Source organism: Lycium ferocissimum, chromosome 3 (assembly GCF_029784015.1).
Source record: "Lycium ferocissimum isolate CSIRO_LF1 chromosome 3, AGI_CSIRO_Lferr_CH_V1, whole genome shotgun sequence".
Lineage (NCBI taxonomy): Eukaryota > Viridiplantae > Streptophyta > Magnoliopsida > Solanales > Solanaceae > Lycium > Lycium ferocissimum.
The window spans coordinates 3183745-3205756 of NC_081344.1; the positions used below are offsets into that span (position 1 = coordinate 3183745).

Consider the following 22012-nt stretch of genomic DNA (forward strand, 5'->3'; position numbering starts at 1 on the left):
TGCTGTTCATGCTACATATGTCAATCCTGAGTGTTTAGAAGTGAGTAATTGTCCTGTATCGGTTAAAAGAAGGGGGGAAAATATAAATAGGCAGTTAAAAAAGAATAAGATGTTGTTTTCTTATATATGTTCTTGATAATCTTCACATTATTAACTAGTTGTTAGAGTTGAATTAGACTCAAAGTCCACTATATTGTCTAATAATATCGACTTAGTCATCCTTATTCAATCACGTTTAAGCCAAGTTCCCTTGGTTTTGAATTTTTTTTTTTTTTAAATCTAAACTAAAAGGACCCTAGATTAGGCTATCTTTGCTCCCAAATCAAGTCAGGATGCTGTCAATTAAGTACTAACGATATCCCTTTTTCGTATATTTTCTGTGTACATAGTTGAGAGTCCATATTTTCGATATTTAAGTTTTTCCTAGTGTGCAGCAAGTGGAATAACTGTAAGCTCTAATTATCATATAGACACTATAGTACGTAATAAAAAGGCAATTAATCAAAAACATTTACTAGATACAAGCATAAATAAATTAAGAACAAGTCACAACTTATGGTACAATCCTTGTATATGTAAAGACAAGAATCTCTGCATTTGGAAACCAGAGAAATAAATGGGGGAGGTAAAATCAAGAACTATCTTTTGCTTTACACAGGGAAGGGGAAATTGAGGAAAGACCATGAATGTTGGATTCATCACCAGTGGCAATGTAGAGTTGACGACGTAGATTTAATCGAATTCAAATCTTAAAAATACATATTACTATGTTAAAGAATAAAAATAAAAATAAAAATAGGTACATATAAGAAACAGAACAACTGTTTCTAAAATTCTGAATTCGCCGTTGAATTGACCTACCAAGTTTGTCCAACAAGGGCCGTCCAAGCACAATAAGCACAAACAAGTTTCTGAGAAATGTATACATACACAGCAAATGATAAGCTCATTAAGGTCAAATCCTTCCAATCACCCTTCTGTTTTGGACTTAAATTATCCTTTAAGCCCTTTCCCAATTTTCCCACACTAAATATAAGTTGTGGAAATACACCCTTGTTGATTTGCTTCACCGTTTTCGCGTTTTTGGGATCACTTGGTTCGTGGTTTTGACAAGAAATCACTAAGATCGAAAATGATAATCTTGGACTAATGCGCTTCAAATGACATTCTTTAATAATAGAAGCAGTTTTTCTGATGTAGAGTGAATGACTGAATGTGATTGAAGCCATGAAGGAAACTTTTGAAAAGCTTTCTTTGGATATTTTAGATGAACATTTCAATGGAGTTGATCGGATGAATTATTTAGTTTGGATTTGATGACTTAGGGAGATAAAGTGACTAAAGTGGTTGCCCCACAATTTTTTTGGAAAAAGGATGATAAAGACAAAATTGTCCCTCTCAAACAATGGGGTGCAAGAAAATATCTCTTAATAAAGAAACCATTTTGTGCCTTATGTTTTGGAAGTACAAATATATGGATAAGGTTTTTGGTATTGGTAGAAAAGTCATGGTGTAAAGATTGACAGTGTATATTGCAGAGCATTAGGCCCTGATTATGTATGTTGTTTGCTTGAAGAATGTACCGTCAAAACTTCTTTATAACGGTATTTTTTGTTGTATGTATTTTTTTTTTTTTAACTGCTGTAGCGAATTTCTCTATAATGACTTCATTTGTACGTAATATCTCTTATGGTAAATAAAATGCCCTTTTTACCAAAAAAATTGTACGTACATGCTTTTGCCTTTTAGGATGTCGAAATATTTTACGAATGTTTCATTCATCGTTGATTTTTGAGGATTTCTTGTGGACAAACACAAAAAAGTGATAAACCACATCTAACATTGCTTTTTGGTCAAGTATAGTTAGTTGACCAAATTGAATTTGCTTCGATAGCTTCAGGCGATAGTTTTAGGATATAAATGCATGCACACAAAATCCAAGTGGTTAATAAATTAAAGTTTTCTCAAACTTGGCCTCTTATTCCGGAGAAAATGAACATGGCATGATATGCAAATGCTGCTTCTAATTTGCCAAATTATGTCAACTAATTATTTGAGTATAAAAGAAATGTCAACTTAGCTTTCCACCTGAAATATGTTAAACAAAGTACTAAACAGCAATTAAGAATGATTAATAAAAATTTCTTTCAATTAATGTTGTTATGAAAAAAAAAAAAAAGAGGAACAAAAGTATAAATAACTACGAGTCCTTTTTTCTCCATAGAAGAAATATTTGGAGTTTGACTTTTGAACAAAATTGAGGATTTGAATTAACGAAGGTTAAACTATATAAGAATATTATTGTGACTTCAAGAATAAGAAGTGATCTCCATACATTACTTGAAGAAAAGTTAAGAATATATTAGTAGTAATAGTTATGGTCGACATTTATGTAAATAATAATAATATTCCTGCCTTGGAAGTCAATCAAGACTGCTTGTTTGCAATTGGAAGACATGGAATTGATCAAGATTCTATTTGTCCCCGAAAGTCTTAAAAACAATGAAGCCTTTTCACAATTTTCTTTGAGTATCTTTTGAATTCTAAATTTAGAGGCTAGATGTCTCTAAGAATACTTTTACCACGTACTGTCATGGAGAAAATTGTTTGAAAATATTTTGGGTGGAATGGAAAGTAGATGCTGCACTGATCAATATTTCGAGAATTTTACTAATCTCACCTCCTTGGTCAAAGATTAAAAAAGAAAATAACAGTTTCTCATTTTTGGATCAAAGTCATTATTTTTGGAAAATTCAATTGTGCTGCTCCAATACCTTTGCTCTATTCTACTGATTGCTGCAGCACAGGTGATTTGAAAAATAGTATAAAAATATATATTTTTGTAAACATCAAATATTTCAAAGCAAACACAATTTATCACACGACATATTATTTGAGACTAAATAAAGTATACAGACATTATACGTAGCGTTAGTTAAAAGAAATGCTTCTAGAAGACTTGAACCACTTCCATATTTTGCTCATAATACCTAATCTCAATCTTTCGAAAGTATTAGAATATTATTGTTTTGAGGTTAGGTCATTAGTTTTATTTAATGATACCCATTAATGTTTGTATATATCTTGAACGTTTCTTTTAGAAAAGACGAGGAAAGCACTTAATTTGTTTCTTGGTTCTAAAATGGTTGTACATATATGGAGCATTGCCTAAGGAAATGCTTCTAGAAGAATACAAAATATAGGACCACTTCCCTTTTAGCTCTTTAAGATAATACCAAATTTCACTTCTTCCAAAAGGCATTTCTTCTATTTTGGATATTATATACACTTGCAACCATATAAGAAGGTTACGTTTCCCCCATAATTATAATAATACACTGGACTTGTGATACACTTGCACATGCCCCTTATTTAAGTGTTACATTACTTGTGAATTCAAATTGCGTGTCAAACTAAATGATTATTCCCTTCCTCTTTGAGTCTTGTTTTAGGAACTTATAGCTTTTAGTGTTATCTATTTATGTCTCGTTATTCAATTTGCGTTCAAGTCAGGAATTAGTAAACAACATTGAAGAATTGATTGTTCTCACAGCATCAATGATTTTACGTGTCATTTCGTCGTGCATGTAGATTCCGTCTTAATTTCACAATTTACTACTATCGATTTCTAAATTTTAATTTTTGATAAATGTTTTGTTTGTTCCTTAGAGACTTAATTATTCTTACTAAAGATATTCTCTAACAAGTAAATATCACCCCCTGTCCCAATTTTTCTATCTTTTCCTTTCACTTCAACTCCTTTTGATATTTTTCTGAGTCATGTACAAGTGTTCAAAACGATAAGAGAGGAATTTCAAATATCATAATCAGAGTCTTTGACAACTCGCAAAAATATGTGAAATTAGTACCGCATGGATATATAGTAGTGGTCTGCCTTGATTATGTTTGATATATGAAAATTATTATGTAAGTTATGTTGTTGAATGTTCAGAATGTTTGTCTAATAATAAGATTCCACTATTGCGACGGCTATGATTTAAATTCAATCACGTATGGTTTAGTCTCAATGGTTAATTAGATGGTAATGTCCCTTCTTTTGACTTATTATACTACTGGCTATTATTGTCGTGGGGCGGTGTCGTTACTTTCTGAATAATTATAAATTGTATTTTGCTAATTGTGTTTTGTAAAAAATGTCACTTGTCACATCAGTTAAAAGATTTAAAAAAGATCGAAACATAAATTGACAAGTAAATAGGTCATTCTCCACTTCCCTAGAAACCAAAAGAATGACACACACTAATTGACAAATGAACACATTTTAAAAGAAATTTTTGTACTAACAGATAGAGACATGAAGGAGAAAACAAGGGAAAAGGATTAAATGGGTAAATATTTAATTACCCATAGACTTGCTTAAACAGACTAAAGTGGAAGTATATATGGATTAAATATCTTCTTGAAAATGACAAGTCTATTTTGATCGGCTAAACTTTTTTAATTAAAAATCAGTCACGTTAATAGCATATTCCTTCGATTATTAGAGTGTCTATTGCTCGGAAGAATTGGTTTTATAGTCCATTAATCATATTCATTTCGCTATAAGACATTTTCCGCAGAAGATTTGTAAAAAAATTGTAAATAACACATATCATAAGTATCTTTTAAAGATCTTTTTTATTCTATTCAAGTCGTAATTTGGAATAGGAGATCATTTCCTCCTATTGCTCTTAATCAGATCTGTTGATCTTTTTTGAAAATTATTCCAAGAATTTAATTTTCTCCAATGATTTCAGACCTCAGTGGCCTGACAAAAAAGTGCACTAATTTTCAACACTACAAGTATTAGTCGTATGGTGAAAAAAAACAAAAAAGTATTAGTTATAGCTAACTCATTGATATAGATTGAGTCCATTAATGGATAAGTTTTCCATGCAGTAAGCATAATGTGATGTGAGTCACATGCTCCAATAGTAACATATTTCGTTATATCTTTTGTTTTAAATCTAAATTTAATTAGTGGTATACAAATGGTCCACAATCTACAGAATTATAATAAGCCCCCTTATTTTAAAAAAAAATAAGTTGTTTAGCTTTACTAACTAAAAAAAACTTGCATATAGTAAGAATGGTAAATGGTCAAAAATTCCCTTAGATTATACGAAATGAAACAATTTTTATTCTCCGTTAAAAGTGTCTCGTAACTACTCTTGATGTATCAAAATGGCTCGAGTGTGCCTTTATGGGCTAATGGTAGCAGTAAAAGTGAAATTCTCTTAAATTATTTGCCAAGGTTAAGGGCAAATTCGATATATCCTTTTTTTCGTTGGCGGTATAAAGAATATAAAAATTCACACTTCCATTTTTAAATTGATGTACTCCAACATGTATTCATCCTCTTTTATAGGTTATTCATACTTACTAACTCAGAATTATACTTCGTTTAATTTAAACAATTTGTTTGTCAAAATTTTGGACAAAAGAGAGAAAAAAATGTAATTTGCCCTTGAACTTTGCAAATGGTCTAAAATTTGCCTTTAATTAGTTGCTAAAATTACCCTATAAGAGCAAATTAACTTGAGCCCCTTTGATAACGATAGGAGTATGAATTGAAGGAGACACTTATAATGGATAGGAGAGAAAACTTGTTCCATTTCGCTTTATATATAGAGAGTTTTGACGTTTTACCCTAGTAAATACCAAATAAATTTGAATCTAAAGTTTTTAAAACTAAACTAAGCTAATTCAAAACTTTTGTACCACAAAGTTCTATAATCCACAGCTACTCATTTATAATATTCTACTGTCACGTGTTATAATTTCATACCTAGCTAGCTCGTGACCAAACAACTTAAATTCATCATACTTCTTCAATTATTATTTTGTAATTCTAATAATGTACATCTTCAAGATTATCCAAAGAACAAAGAGCTCTTGTGAAGTTATACAATTCCTCTTAAAGTGACCCATAAAAGCAGCCAAAAGTTCAATTGCTCGTTGAATGCAAATGGTAACAAAATAGGACACATTCTTTGAAGAGTCAAAACTAGACGATTGGATTAAGATATATGGCTGTGTCCCCACTTTACTGGCAATTTCAAAATTAATAAGACACATTTTCAACTTTATGATTACATAAAATAACATGGATGCATACTATTGTCTCAACAGGGATATCTACTATATGATCATCGATCAGTGATGTAACTTGTTTTATTGAAATGTTTTTTTCGTGGAACTTAACCATTTAATTTTCTATTACAATACGATAAACGAAGACAATATTAGTGTTTTACACCAAACCAATGAAGACATGACAGATGTTGAAACATATATACATCACTAAATTACTTAGCCATGGTTAAATAATGTATATTAACTTTACTATACTTCCTCCGGATAAAAAAAAATGTGTCACTTAGCCTTTGTTTCTTGGGTCAAAAGAGTGTCCACTTATCAATATTCAAGAAAGAATTAATCTTATTTTTCCACATTTGCCCCTATTAAGTGCTATGTGATCAAATGTCAATACCTATTTAATTAGAGGTAGTTTAGTCAAATTACCTATTTTTGTCTAGAAGTTAGTATTTTCTTAAGGGGTGTGCAAATGGCTAAGTGGACACTCTTTTTTATCCGGATGGAGTAGTAAGTTACACACTAATTGATAAGCACTCACCCTTAATTTATCTTATGTACGTAAGACAACGGAACTCTTAAATTTTATTATCTTATCAAATAACAAATGTAGTATCAGACATTATTTGTAACTTATTTGCTCATATATATAATGCTTAATTAAATATCGCCATAATGAATTGGATTACTAGCAATCTCTTTTTGTTAGATACGGCAAGTGACTAGTCTACAATTAGTGCATGTACATATATGAGCTCCAGTTAGGCAACATTCATACAGATCAATACCTAGACCGAAAAAAGCTTTAATTAGTTGTACTCTGCAATCAAGGCATCAAAATACATCCAACCGCTAACCACACGATTTGAATCAACCAGTTGTCAGCTTTTTAAATTAATGGCTCTTGTCATCTCTTCTATTATAAGTATATCTATGATATGATCATTTATTCGTTTAGGTACGTGTGAAAGCCTTGCATTAAATCCACTCCACTCATGCAAAATTTTCAGTTTATATCACACTAACAAAATGGACCATGTCCCATCCTACATGACGCATAACAATTTACTACCTTGTCGGCTTGAACAATTTAAGTCTAGGTGCACGTTCTTTTTCTTTTTTTTAATCGACACACCTCAATTATTTGAAAATAAATTCTGAATAATTTTGTGCATGAAGACTTGACGGATAAAAGGACACAAACTCTCACATGGTATAAACCGACGGATGATATTTGGTCCAAGGATAGCATTAATGCACATTTGGCATATACGTGTTACTCAAGGATACCATCATATGCTTGCTGGCTAATGATGTTTATCATGAGTTTGTAAATGATAGTACCTGCTTGAGTTTTTTTTCAGTTCCAAGCATTATTTTCAATTTCACCCTTAATTCTCCAATTAGTGAAATACTTATTAATTAATATATATTCAAAAAAGATAAAGGATATCGTAATAAATAATCTTACAAATAAAGTTATTAAATATATTTCTTATCCGAATACCTATGACAAAAACAAATAACATGAAACGAAGGAATGTTTACAGCTCTGTTGCATTCCAGCCTGAAAATGATTAGAAATCTAAAGGTACAGCATCAAAGCCAATTTGAAGTACCATTTGTTACTTCCAGAGGACAAAATATAAAAACAGCAGCAGCATTGTCGAAAGAGCGAAACAGATAAAAGATAAAAAAGAAAAGGGGCGACAGTTGCGTGATATTGTACGTGAACAAGAAACAAGGTCTCAACTCTCAAAAAGAATATTGTTGTACAGACATATTTACAATTTAATGAAGCTACTGCAGCGCATCATTTACAGTAAAGAGTCTCAGGAAAAACCCCCCTCTTCCAAACGAAACAAAGGCGTTGTACATGAACTCAAAAATTTCCATACAGAACTGTGTACAGACAATGATCATGAAGGAGGCACCCTGCACCTGCAACCCCCACCGCCCTCCACCACCCCACAACCCCACCCCTAAACAAAAGCAGAGTAGCCTCCCATGTAGACAATGTTAGATCCAGCTTTAAACATCTTCAGGCAATCACAGATCACTTTGGCTTCCAAAGAATGACCTGATGGCATTGGCATTGGCACTGACATTAGTCTGGACCAAGGCTGCAAAGCCACTTGATTTGGCAGTCAATCAAAGACCAAGTTAACAGCTCTCAAAGCACCAGGACAAAGATAACCTTGATATTCAGTTGAGGGCATAATGAACACGTTCTAGCAGTCGCACAACCTGATTAACAGTAATTGGAGCAGGAGATTGCTTTGAATTGAACGTAATCGTGTTTTGTGCGGCAAGAGGCAATGCTAATACAGCTTCTTGTTGCATACTAGTAAGCTCCAAGAACTGAGCAAGCATATCACCATCCAGAGCTTTAGGTGCCTTAGACTGTAATTTGAAAAAGCCAAAGACGCCACAAGAATGATGAGTGACAGTTTCAGGCGGATTTGTAAACAGTAAAATAAAAAACATGTCTCACTAGTTTCCGCCTTGCAAACCTAAAACACTTTTTCAAGGAAAATGAGAACTTATAGACAGCAAGACTCTGGTCACATATTCCTCTGTTCACATTTCTGCTGCTGCTTCTTTTTCGTGTGATATGGTAAACCCTACTCCAGCAAACCCCCCGACTTAGCAGTCAACCATGGCCCTTTCCCACTTTATTCCCTTGGTGGCTTAACCCCCCCCCACCTAGCACATGGTAGGAGGTGTGTGGTCCTTTCCACTAGGCTATCAATCACATTGTCCTTGTTCACGTTCTTACTAGGACATTCTATTTTTTGCTCCTTTGACATGAGCACAATGAGTAGCATGTGAATTGTAGCCCTATTCTTGAACAAAACAAAATCTTTAAATAGCCAAAGGCTATAGACTCTTTGCTGCTCTTTATTCTTTCTCAAGAGTGAGATATTTCAATTTAACATAATACGGAGTATCTAAATATTCATTTTCACAAAACATTCATCGGGTTTGACTAGAAACCTCACCTTGCAAAACAGGAATTAAATAAGTTAAGAACTTCAAAACAACTTACAACACCAACAACCACTACTACGCCTCAGTCTCAAGCAAGTCGGGATCGGCTATACGAATCCTCATTGACCATGTTACTCCCACAACATTATACGTATAAAAAAAAATACTAATAATAATAATAATAAAATAAAAGGTACTAGAACATAAAAAAAGTACTAGAAGTTCTTTAGATCTATAACAAAAAATACATCGCTTACCACACTTCCACGAGAGCGAAATTCAGTATGGTCGTTTCCCAATATAGGAGCAGTCAGTGGATGGATGACAAGCCTAGCCTGTACTGCTTCTAAGAGATCATATTCCTCCCTGTGAGAAAGTGAATCTCTTCAGAGCTACTTCAACAATTAAGTTTTTGCAGAGAAAATAGATAAAGCCAATTGAAAATACTACATTTTGGCATTCACTTAAACATCCTTCAACATTTGATCCGTGTTACAAATAATTACTTTTTAACAACAGATTAGCATCTCCCTTTATGGATAAAGCAGAACACCAATATACTTCAAACTACTTATGACCACTTCCTATCCAATTTTCCAATCCCTTTTTCCTCTCCCATTTCCGCAGGACTGCAAGGAGTGGGGTAAGAAGAAAAGAAGACACCAGATACAGTACTTAGAGAGACTAAGAACTCCTAAACAACTGCAAAGCAGGAAAATCCAACTCGGGATGCCCTATACTAGCCATTCAAAAGAATAGTTGAATTCAATCAGTTTGAATCACACAAACAAGAACCAAGAGAAGTCCCAAAACTGGCATTCTAATGCTGCAGTAGAGCCAACATGCTGGGACAGCTATAAATGCATACATTAATTCTTTAACAATGAAATCAGACAATTTGCTGATTGATCTGAGGAGCTAAAGCAAGATGATAATCATATTTTAAGTTAGCAGCTCACGTACTAGACCAAAAGACTAAAAGATGCATGGGACATAGAAGGTACAGAGTCGAAGAATGACCAAAGCACATCCGATGAAGATGAAGATGAAGATGAAGATGAACAGTAGATTTGACAGGATGTTTTAAGATACCTAGTAAGAGGAATGAAAATAATTATGCTTCCTAAAAGCGTACTAGCCATGATACTATTTTGTGATATGTCACCGACGTTGCTGGCAACTTGACAGCCCCTAAGTGCATCATCTGCTGGAAGTTTATAGGAGAATGACCCCTGCAACAGATAATATTTGTCAAATCAATTGACGCTGCCACCAAAATTAAAGTCAAGGAAATGATGCTGCAGCATTTTTCGTAAATCATCAAAGTTCATATCCCATTCCATCAAACTGTTAACAATCTGTGGGAATAAGCAAAACTCAAAGCAGGTTTCAGAATGACTACATTAAATCATTTACGATTTCTCAAGTCAGTATCACTCTTTTTTAAAGTGAAGGTGCTCGAGTATTGATTTAATTTAAACTTAAGAATACATGTGTAAACAACTAACTTCATATTAAATTGATTGACTTAGAAGAAGTATAAGAATTATCTGAATTGAAATTGAATACTGTTTAGTTAAATATATACTACAAAATACAATTTTTATAGTAAAAAAAGTAAATAAACAATGAAATCAGACAATTTGCTATACGAGAATAGAAAAGATTTTTTCCTCTCCGTCTCCTCAAGCACCAAATTCAGAACCGAGGAAATTGTTCATGTTTGTCCAATCAGAACCTCAACCGCACCATCTCTAAGATAATACATAAATGTTAAGATAGAGGATTTAGTAACTGGTTCAGTGGTTCGTGACCTTGCAATGCAGTAAAAGGCGATTTTTGTCTTTTCAGATCCCTTAGGTATGAAATATCACCTAACATCGAATTTTCTGGTCTATCACAAATTCCGTGTGTGTTCATGCCTGTGTTGGATTAGTCATCTTCTATGTATCCTATAATATCCATTCTTTCTGCTTTCTGGACCACAAATACCATAAATGTCCATCTTGGCATCCAACCATTATCTCCTATAGGAAAGTGCACCTATAGGAAAGTGCTCCTACTTTCCTACGACAAATATTAGATGTGGTTTGTTTATATCATTTATATTACTTCATAAGGAAAACAGCCTCTCTATATCTTCATGGTAGGGGTAAGGTCTGCGAACACTCTACCTCCTCAGATCCCACTCGTGGGATTACAGTGGGTATGTTGTTATTGTATATTACTTCATAAGGAAAAAACAAAAGGCAGCTGCATTATAGGGCTTAAAAACAATCATCTTTGACAAAAATGGCCTAAATCCATCATCCAAAACTGAAAAGCTCCAGCCAAATGCTTACCTTTCGAATTCTTATAGCTATCTCACCCATGTAGAACGAACAAGTTAGAGCTAGATTGCATTCTGTACTGGAATTATCTGCAAAACAAAGCCATTAAAAAAAAAAAAAAAAGTAAAGGATTTAAATTAGAAACGGTTAGTAGACGAAGAAAAGTATGAGAAACAAGATGATGAGGATGTGTCATAAGAATCTCAGCTAGTAAAAGTAATAGAAAAGGTAGCATAAACCAGTAAATATGTACAGAGAGCCTGATCTTTCTTTTCTTAGCAGTTGTATTCTAGAAATCGGATTTCACATAGATATGGTAAGTCGAATTTACCTTCCAAGTGATTCAAACATGATAAAATGGCTAGACTCCCCTTTCGATCTGAAACAGCAGCTGTGTCTCCATCTATAAGAGTGCAATCAGCAACTAACCTCTGGACAGGGTCACAGTAAACTTGCTCTAGTTTTCTTGCATCCTGACAGAAGAACATAGCTTGTAAGGCAACAAAGTTTCCAAATCTACCAATGCAAGGTGGTAAGTATCTTCATGTCCCCTGTAAACATCAACCTAGAAAGAGGATTTCCATATTTTTTTTTTTTGATTAAGCACCGGGTGTCCGAGTCTCTTTGAGCCCCGACTAATCCCGGGGGTGCACAGGCCCTCGGCAAGGAGTTTCCGCAAGTGCACCACGGGTAATTCAGGGTTTCCCCAGTCTGATGGCCCTCAGAAATTGTTTGCACCCAGCGGGTTTCGAACTTGAGACCTTGAAAGGGAGCACCCCAAGGCTCAAGTCAATTGCCACCAGGCCAACCCCTGAGGGTTAAGAGGATTTCCATATTTCCAGCCACTTAATGGAATACAAACAACCAATGCCCAACAAAACACGAACAACCCAGAAACAGAGGTTTTAAAAGTAAGATCAACTCTAGCTACTCACCTCCTGATACGAGTAGAAGAGGATGCCATCGCGACAATCACCAACAGCAATTCTAGTGAAGTGTGCAGTAAGAGTCATGATCATAAAACGTGTTCTCCCTACTGCTAAGCGTCTGACTCTTGGGGAATTATCATTTGGAAAACCACAAACATAAAACTGCAGGGAGAATGAAAAAAGAAGCAACATATTTTTAGTAAGAGGTAATACTAACTTTGCAAGAAAGTCCACAGGTGAGATTTATTTCAACTTACACAATTACCCGCAGAGGCCAAGAAATAACGATCAAGATACGGGCAGACTGCAAGCACCATTCCAGGCCAAGTGGTTGAATAACCTAATCTTAAGTGCCATGCTTCACTTTCCTCGAGTTTAATCCCGTCACAGCTGTTATCATCAGGACTGCTACAGAGACTACTGCTAGACAGCTGTTCATATCCACAAATCTCACGGAAAGGTGAAGTCCGTTGAGAAGATGATCCCGCCCTCGAAGAAAATGCAATTGATCCACTATCTGAGTTTTGCATTTGCTCGACGCAAAGAACTATTAGACGGCCCTTTGTACTGTGAAAAGTTATCTTTATTAAAATAAAATAATAACATGCAATTCATGTATACACTTCAGACAAACAAAGATTTACCTAGAAAAGATACATTATTAGGAAAGAAAATAAAATCTATTACAGTAAACACTTGGTAGATATATGGAGGTAAAATGCTATAACCTTTTAGCAGATGGCACTAACCTTTCAGCTTCACCACTAGGCATTATAGCTGGACCAGAAGAGAGACTAGTTCCAACAACAAGAACTTGTTCGTTTCCGACTTTTACCAACTCCATGCATTTTCCCATCTCCCCAGACTCAAACTTAAAGGATGATAACACTGATCCACTGAGAGGATCTATGCAACAGACATCAGATGAACATAAATCATCAGTGAGATCAGTCCTTAATACAAGCAACAACCTGCTGTCACTATGATATAGAACCTTTCGAGGAGTGCCGCCAAAATGAAATTTCTGCACATTAAGCCGTTTACTAGGCACCATTTCCACCTGAAACAATAAAAAAAAGATGGCTATTTTGTCCTACTATTAAAGGTGAACAAAGACCAAGATCAATATATACAACTACACACTCGACCTCTCTTTCTTTAGTTTTCTTTCTATATTTATTTTCCTTTTTTTTGGGGGGATGGGGGTGGGGAAAGGGATGGGGATGAGATAGGGAAATCATGCAAACAGGATCACTGGCGACATGAATAAAGTGATATTGAACAGCTGCCATCAACCTGATATGAGGGCAACAAGAAGAAATCCACCCATCATATGGCTTGTACTTGCCTATCCAGCATATAATATGTAAATTACAAGTGCAACTAGGGAGGTGAAACATCAATGTTGAGCTTTGTTATCAATAGAATGTGGATTTTTTTCTCTTACCAAGTGAAGACTGTTTTCCGCAACAAAGATAATTCCCTTGGGACATTCAGTTGAACAGACTGGAGTAACATGTGTGGAAGGTGGAAAAGATATTGAAGTATACGAGAGGCTATGTCTTGCAGTTTGCAACAGCCAGGGCCTATCGCTTAGAGCGATCACATCAGCATCAAGAGAATCATTCAATGGAATCAAAAAAACAGGAGTGATGCCAATCCGACGAACTGCAACTAACTGCAGATAAACAGGAAAACCCTTCGTCTTATCCAATAAACTGGACACTTGCATAGTTTGAGTTCTAAAATTCTGAGATGCAAAAATTGAGGAACTAGTGCAATTAGCCATACAGGAATTATCAAAAGTTTGAAGGCCAGGCGAGACTAGTGAGGAAACTGTCGAGATAGAAGGCCACTCAAATCTGAGTAGCATACCATTCCTCAATCCTGAGAGAACATAAAGCCGATCGACGAGTACAAGTCTTACGTCTTGAGGGATGCAGCCACTTATCGTTGTTCCAAGAGTGTTTGTTAAGGTTATAGACCCTACAGCAAGAACACTCACGCCCTTATCAGAAGTAAATGATAGAACTTCTACAGAAGGCTTATGTGTACCAATAACGAAGGTTCTACTGATGTCCAATCCGGCTGGAAGAGAATCCAGAGGAACTCCATTTGTATAACTAGTTCTAGAGATAAAAGATGTTTGCTCAAGCCGTCTTTGGGGGATGGAAATGCAGGAGAGTTCATCTTGCAATTTCACATGTTGCATCTGGTATATTTCAATATGATGGGCTGATATGGTCCTGATGCCAAGAATGAATAAGAAACATGGACTGGAAGTTGCAACAACTATCAAATTAGGGCCAACAGCTCCCAGGCTTATTGTCATGTTATCAGGGGACCACGAGGTGAAAGTTGGTGACGACAAATCAATACCATCTGGATGTGCAGCAGTAATAGGTACACACAGTCTCACAGCAGTCTGGTGGATTTGCACCAGCATACCATCGCCCACAAGACCACATGCCAACGTGCAAACATCAGGTTGGAAACCCATGAAGTCAGTTACATCAGAAAAGCTCACACCAACAGATAGCACCCTGGTCTCTTCAACAAATGACAGTACAAGGAAAGAATGATAAGAATCAGCAAGTTTCATTTTAACTGTCCAAGTTCCAGTAATACCCTGGTATATAGGAGCAGTTTTCAACAATTTCTCTACGCTGATGCCACTACGTATAACTCTTAAAGATCCTTCAGGTGCCATTCCACAGCATGCAAACATTTGATCATGTTTCTCATCATGGTAATCCACAACCGACATATCCAATATTGGTGCAATATTTTGGATTGGACTTCTATAAACAAGTCTTCCCTCTTCAACTTTTAAGACCATGCCATCACCCATCTCAACAATAACCGCCAAAAATCCACCCCTCACCCACAAAAGTGCCTTGGCTGGTAGAGTCTTGTAAAGACAATCAGACATAGATATTTTCACACCATCAGGATCAAATAGAAAATCGATCAAGAAAAGCTCTCCAGAATCAGCACAAAATATCATCCTAGGATTGTTCTCATTTTCAGGATTCCAACTCCATGAGCAGGCGAAATTTGAACCCGGCTTTACATTGCTATCATCATCAATGTTCATTGGGTCATTTTTATTCAAGTCGCTAAGCTCAAGCAATGCAGATGCAGCAACGCTATATATACCTTCTTCGTCAATAATATCGGGAATTCTAATAGTCTCTTCTACAAAATTCTGCTCCTCAACTGAAGGAGCTGTAAAATTTAAACTTATTCGATAAGGAAAACAAGGGTTATAAGGATCTTTGAAGTCCATCACAATAGCATCCCCAGCACGAAATACTAACATAAGTCCATAAGATTGAGGAACTTCTACGATATGATGTGCTAGTGGTCCAGGTTCAGAATACTGATATATTACATGGAGTGAATGCTCCTTCGTTTTCCACTCTATCAACATGATCTCACTCCTATATGATCTCCTCCTGCAGGGCCGATTTGAAACACCGTATCAATACTAGCAAACCAGAAATTAGACGATGACGATTTGTTATACGCAACTATAAAAGAACAAACCCACTTTTGCATCACAAAGACATTTTGACAATTGCAAATCTGACAATTACTTAGGTTTGCGAACTTCATCCATCATCCTACCTATTCAGAAGAATGGCCAATACAGGATTGTAATCCTTATTTTGTTGACGAACATCTTTTGAGATAAAGCACATGCTCCATATGGTACCACTGAAACTGGTGAAACCACTGGCAGTCTCGATCTTCCCTTGATTGTCAGTGGGACAAAAGATTCTCTAGTATCATTATTAAAAACATCAGTAGAATAGAATAGCTATTCAAGGGATTAAGTTGCATACATATCTAGCAGGACATGTGTGCAAAAATATTAACCTTATCAATTATATCACTGCCAGCTGAAGCAGAGCGGGAGAAAAGAGCCAATCTGTCTTCATAAGCACTAGCAGCAATGAAACAGCCACTGCAAAGAGCAGAGTGAGATATTACCAACATGGACATCTAGAATCTCTAAGTAGTAGCCTAAGGTGACTGATTTCAATTGTTGCCGACCATCTAATTGGTTTCATCTGTCCATCAATAATACAACTTACTTGGACGCAATAGCTAACATCCTTCCAATTTGATCTCTCGGATTTCCAGGAGATGAAAGTTGAACATGTGTTACAGCGAAAAACCTATGTGAACAATGCATAGGTAAGCCTTAATGAGAAAAATGACTGTCTTAGCTAAATTAAGATTTAAAACAATAACTGCTCATATTATGTGAAACAAAAATAAAAAGAAAAAAAATGCAGTTGAAGAACAATTAACCTGTGCATTTCGTTGCAGAATCTGAGAACTGACAGCTTCCCTGAATCTGAAATAACAACCAAGAGATCCTTGCCCAGAAGCTATTTAAAAGAAAAAGTGAAAGGAAAATGCTATGAGTATAAAACCTTAGATATATAAGATTAGTCGGAAGAAACAATCTAAGACACCTGTGGGCTTCCAGCACGAAACTTCTCATTCCAGGGCAAGACAGCTATATCTTTTATTATGCCAAATACAGGCTGCTCACAAATAGATTGCACAATTCCATCTTCATCTATAATCACCAGCTCTATAGATGTTTCCTGCATCAAAAGCCAATGTCATGTCACAGACTGAAACTTGCTAATTAAAAACTGTAAACCAAGTAGATAACATTTCAACAACATGTTGAAGCCCATATGCAAGGAATCAATCATTAAGCACGCAGCATACTCTGTGCTACATAAGCATACGATACTATAATTCATGCATCTAGAGATTAAGAGACATGCAAGAGCTACTAAAAACTATCTTAATAAAATAAAAGGCAGTGAATGACAAATATAATGCCTATCTGTCCCCTTTAGCCAGAAAATACACACCAAAGAAGCGAGTAATAATAGAAAAAGTGCCTCTTGCAGTTAGGCAGCAGAAAAACAGCTGCATGTAGGAATGACTTGTCATGAATATACACAGGCCAGTCCCAGTATCTGCAACAAGCTATTGGTATAAAAGGTTCTTCATTCAGTAGCTATCGGCATTAAAATATGAGCAGGCCACACAAACCTTTAATATAAGAAGTTGTTTAGCCTTCAAGTAAAAGAATAAAGAGATTGGTACTTCGGCAATCAAGTTGATCTGGAGATATTGGGTTTTCTGGAGTAGTAACAAACATTCTTGAAAGAAGAACTCATAGTGTATGCATTTGTGCAACATCTTGGGTAAAAGATGTGCAATAGCTAGCACAGGCATATGTTAAACAACTTATGGAGTATGTTTAGAGCTACAGATTTAGAACATCATTCTAGAGAATCTAAAATAGCTAGTAAAAGCAGAAGTAGCAACTCAATTTCTTGCCACAATAACCGTAGATACTTTGATAAGATTAGTATGACACATTTCAACTAGTAAATCTATTTCAAGAAATCTTATTTAAAAATAAAAAGAATCTATTTGAAGAGATGAAGAAGCTGATCTCCACCCCAAGCTGAGAAGATGGGTATATGTAGGAATATGGTCTAGGACTCCCATAGCGAGTAACATGTTAAATTTTTCTCCTCTAATTACTGTACAAAACTGCCATTTCAAACAAATAGAATCTATGTTTCTGCCCAGATTTGAGTACTTAGTACAACCTCAACATAGACCTGGAAAAAATAAGGCAAAAGCATCTAATATGGGCATCGATCTAGAAGCCAAATACGTCAACACGTCCTAAGATTCAGAGATACAAATAGAAGCAGGGTAAAAGGATTGAATGGTGGCTGAATATTATAACTTCTATAACATAGAATTCTGAAATGTAACTACGATAGTGTAATTAATTAAACTATAATAATATTCCCCATGTGAGCTATTATGTTTTTTCCAATTGTGTTACAGATGAGCCTTATTAATGGAGGTACAACAATTTTTTAATAACCTAATCGATTGTCAATAATTCTGAGATGAAAAAGAAGCAAAATGTAATATACTGAAAAAAAAAAAAAATTGATTAAGCACGGGTGTCCGAGTCTCTTTGAGCCCCGACTAATCCCGAGGGTGCACAGGCCCTCGGCAAGGAGTTTCCCGCAAGTGCACCACGGGTAATTCAGGGTTTCCCCAGTCCGATGGATCTTGAGACCTTGAAAGGGAGCACCCAAGGCTCAAGTCAATTGCCACCAGGCCAACCCCTGAGGGTTATAATATACTGAAAAATAGATCAGCATGATCAGGTAATAAGAGGATGAAAAATACAAGCAGAAAAAAATACAAGTAGAACAACTGCCATCAAATATATTTCTTCAACCTCCCACCCACCACCCAAAAAAAGGCTTTTTAGCAAGTGAACAAGAATTAATAGAAAAGGCAAATGCCTATAGACCATATCCAGCTTGGTTATTGATAAAGTGAATGGATCTCACACATGTTTCAAGCTTTTGATGGCAAGCTCAACCTGTGGACAATTTTCATTCCGCCTTCCCATTAGCCAATAAACAAAAGTTTGTATAACCATCATGCAATTAACTGGTCTTACCTGATAGGAATATGAAAACAGAAGTGCCATATCTCAAGAAAAATATGGTCGTCTAATCTCCAGCGCGGCTAAAAACATATTTTGGTCGGTGTACTATTATCCAGACAATTTGGAATCACACCTTCCACTAGTACTAATTCTCTAAACGATGGAAAGTTCAATTTCCATTTGCTTCAAGGTACAAGAGCATGTATGCTCCAGAAGAAATTAAGCCTTCAATATGCAGTGAGGTCAGGTTAAAGTCAGGGGATCAGATCAGTTCAATATGACCTTTGATTGTGTAGATTTCTCTTCCTATTACTGGAATCGGCTAGTGGTGGCTGGTGAGTATGCAGATAGCAACCTGGAAGTCCCTCTAGTTACTAATGGAACTGAGTTGTCTGTTGAGAAGGGTAGATAGACTATTAAACATTTTGAGATAGTTCCATATTTTGGAAAAAGCTAATTTCTAATAGGTGTACAGGCCAGTTTTATTTTTGGACCAAAACACTTGACCAACAAAAATTTCATCAAGTGAAGGACACAAAATCACAGACAGAGAGCTTGGTATTATTGAAAACCAGGGGCGCTTATAGAAATTTTGGCAAACCGGCAACACTAGGTTACATAAAACAGGATAAAAGGACAGCCCGGTGCACTATGCGTGGGTTTCGGGAAGGACTGGACCACATTGGACTTATGTACAAAACCTTACCTTGCATTTCTGCAAGTGGTTGTTCCCGCGATTAAGAAAAAGTACTTCTTCCAGAGATTGAATATGTACGTGAAAAGAATAAAGTGGCAACATATTATTACATTAAAAGCTTTATACACAAACTTAACATTGTATTTCTTTTGTCTTGAAACTGTGATAATACAACCTTCTAAATACGGCTATTCTACTTCTTCCCTCTAAATTAATCCACAAAATAACTGGATTATGGTTGAAATTGTATTGACATAAGGATTTAAATCATGACACTTTCCTCTCATAGATATTAGCCTGCTCATAAGATATCAACAGTTTCAAACATCAAAAGGAGAAGAGAGTCTCACAAAGAGATTTGTAGGATTCCTAAAACGGGAATAGTGGTGCAGCATTCCCGGTTATTGACCATTGGCGCAACCCACTTGCTTTAAATAGAACATAAGGGGGAAAAGACTGCGGAAAGAGCAACTGGAACCCCAAAAATAGTTGCAGGATCAAGATAAAAATAGATCAATCAACTATGATCAATCGCAGAATAATAGTTCTTTTACTTAAGTTAATCCATATCTAAAGACAGAGCCGACATGGAAGCCTAACCTCCTCTTTGGAATAATCATCCTCATTCCATTACACATTACTTTCAAATATACTAGTTGTCATTCAAATTACATTAATATACATTTCTTTTGAGCCAAGGGTCTATCGGAAACAACCTCTCTACCCAAAAAAGGTAGGGGTAAGGTCTGTGGACATCCTACCTTCCTTAGTCAAACAATCCTAGGTTTTAGCTTCCCTAAACAGAATCCTAAGTCGGACATATGTTTCTTTTTATATCAATTTTGCTCTGTCCGGGCCAATTTCAATCTAATAATTTCAAATATACCAGTCATCATTCAAATTATATTAAGATATACTAATCTAAACGATTTATAAGAGATCCTATCCAGATTAAGCAATCCATTGTAGCACTTTTAAGTCTTCTAAAGTTTTCAGTAACACATGAGTAATTTCCTATCATAGCTAATCAAATAATCATCGTTATTAGCTTCCCGTTGGCCATATGTTTTTTTACATCAATTTTGCTCTCTCCAGGCCAATTTCAATCCACTAATTTCAAAACAAACAGTCGAAGGAAAAAAAACACAAAAAAATTCACATGGTAAACACAATTAACCTGAAAATGAAGTTAAAACCTGGATACCTTGCCAAAAACGACCTGAACTAAGCAATCCAGGGTGATGCCTTTAAGTCTGCTAAACTTTTCAATATTACATGAGTAATTCCCTAGCATAGCTAATCAAAAAATCACCGTTTAGCTTCCCGTTGGCCTTATTTTTTGAACATCAATTTTGCTCTCTCCAGGCCAATTTCAATCCAATAATTTCAAAACAAACGATCGAATTAAAAAAAAAAAAAAACACATTGAAATTCACATGGTAAACACAATTAACCTGAAAATGAAGTTAAAACCTGGCTACCTTGCCAAAAACGATCAAAATTAATCAATCCAGGGTAACGCCTTCAAGTCCACTAAAATTTTCAATAATAAAACAGTAATTCCCCAGCATAGCTAATCAACAAATCATCATAATTATCTTCCCTTTGGATTTTTTTTACATCAATTTTGCTCTCTTCTAGTATTTTCAATCCAATAATTACAAGTCACAATAGTCTCAAAGGTTTAAAAAAAAAAACACACACACACATTGAAATTCACAAACTTAATCTACAAATGAAGTTAAAACCTTGCTAATCAAAGAATCATCATTATTACATTAATTTTGCTCTCTTCTAGTCAATTTCAATCCAATAATTACAAAACATAACAGTCAACACATTGAAATTCACAACTAAAGCGCAAATGAAGTTAAAAACGGTGTTACCTTGCCAAAAACGACGTCGTAAGAAGTAGAAGAGCGAATACGACCATAAACAACTTGTAAAACAACACTTGCTCTAAGAACAGTTTTAGCCAAATAACACGCGCCACGCGCAGCACCTGATCGTGATTTGCTGCTACAACCGGCTGCTGCTGATGATGATGATGATGACGTCGATGATTCTTCCTCCGAAACCGCCATTAATAATGATTAGTTCATTCGATTTCACTTTTCTTCAATTAGCGAAAAAACTTAGGGTTTATTTATTGCATTTTGTTGAGTTGAAGAAGACAAGACAAGGTTTGTGTCACTGTTAACAACTACTTACCAGTCGTTCATTCATGTGGACACATCTTTAGATTTTGTAAATGTATGGAGCAGTAGAAGTTTTGTGGGGGAAGGAAGAGAAGAAGAGAAGAGTAGGTTTGTGTCACTATTAACAATTGGAGTACTTACCAGTCATTCATCCATTCTCCTATATTTCCATGTGGCCTTTGCCTGAGGGGCCAAATAGAGAGAGAGAGAGATCTTTAGATTTTGTTAATCTAATTACTCTTTGTTTT

At 35.4% G+C, this 22012-nt stretch overlaps 2 protein-coding genes across 3 annotated transcripts in view; one reads left to right on the forward strand and one right to left on the reverse strand.

Moving 5' to 3' along the window:
• LOC132049288 (small ribosomal subunit protein eS28-like) overlaps positions 1 to 22012 on the forward strand; it is an 83919-nt gene that overhangs the window by 47062 nt on the left and 14845 nt on the right. The gene's annotated exons all lie outside the window — the stretch shown is intronic.
• LOC132049286 (pre-mRNA-splicing factor prp12) lies at positions 7783 to 21668 on the reverse strand. Of its 2 annotated transcripts, none has more exons than XM_059440033.1 (15): positions 21453 to 21668; positions 16834 to 16968; positions 16667 to 16746; positions 16447 to 16530; positions 16229 to 16316; positions 15977 to 16131; positions 13794 to 15804; positions 13096 to 13406; positions 12604 to 12913; positions 12353 to 12508; positions 11749 to 11890; positions 11430 to 11506; positions 10180 to 10319; positions 9345 to 9453; positions 7783 to 8499 (listed from the first exon to the last, which is right to left on the reverse strand). In XM_059440033.1, exons 1-15 carry the CDS (start codon positions 21648 to 21650, stop codon positions 8302 to 8304), a joined length of 4194 nt encoding a protein of 1397 aa, XP_059296016.1. In that variant the 5' UTR covers positions 21651 to 21668; the 3' UTR covers positions 7783 to 8301. The 2 variants fall into 2 exon arrangements, with proteins under 2 accessions (XP_059296016.1, XP_059296017.1); XM_059440034.1 differs by lacking the exon at positions 21453 to 21668 and adding an exon at positions 20771 to 20875.

What these genes read in the sequence shown, in the direction of transcription:
- LOC132049286 (XM_059440033.1), bottom strand. Translation starts at nt 21,650, where the DNA reads ATGGCGGTTTCGGAGGAAGAATCATCGACGTCATCATCATCATCATCA. An exon ending in TTCGTGCTGGAAGCCCACAG is followed by an intron (nt 16,747 to 16,833) that starts GTGTCTTAGATT and finishes TCTTTTAAATAG; the next exon opens with CTTCTGGGCAAGGATCTCTT. An exon ending in ATTTTCATTCCTCTTACTAG is followed by an intron (nt 9,454 to 10,179) that starts GTATCTTAAAAC and finishes ACTTTCTCACAG; the next exon opens with GGAGGAATATGATCTCTTAG.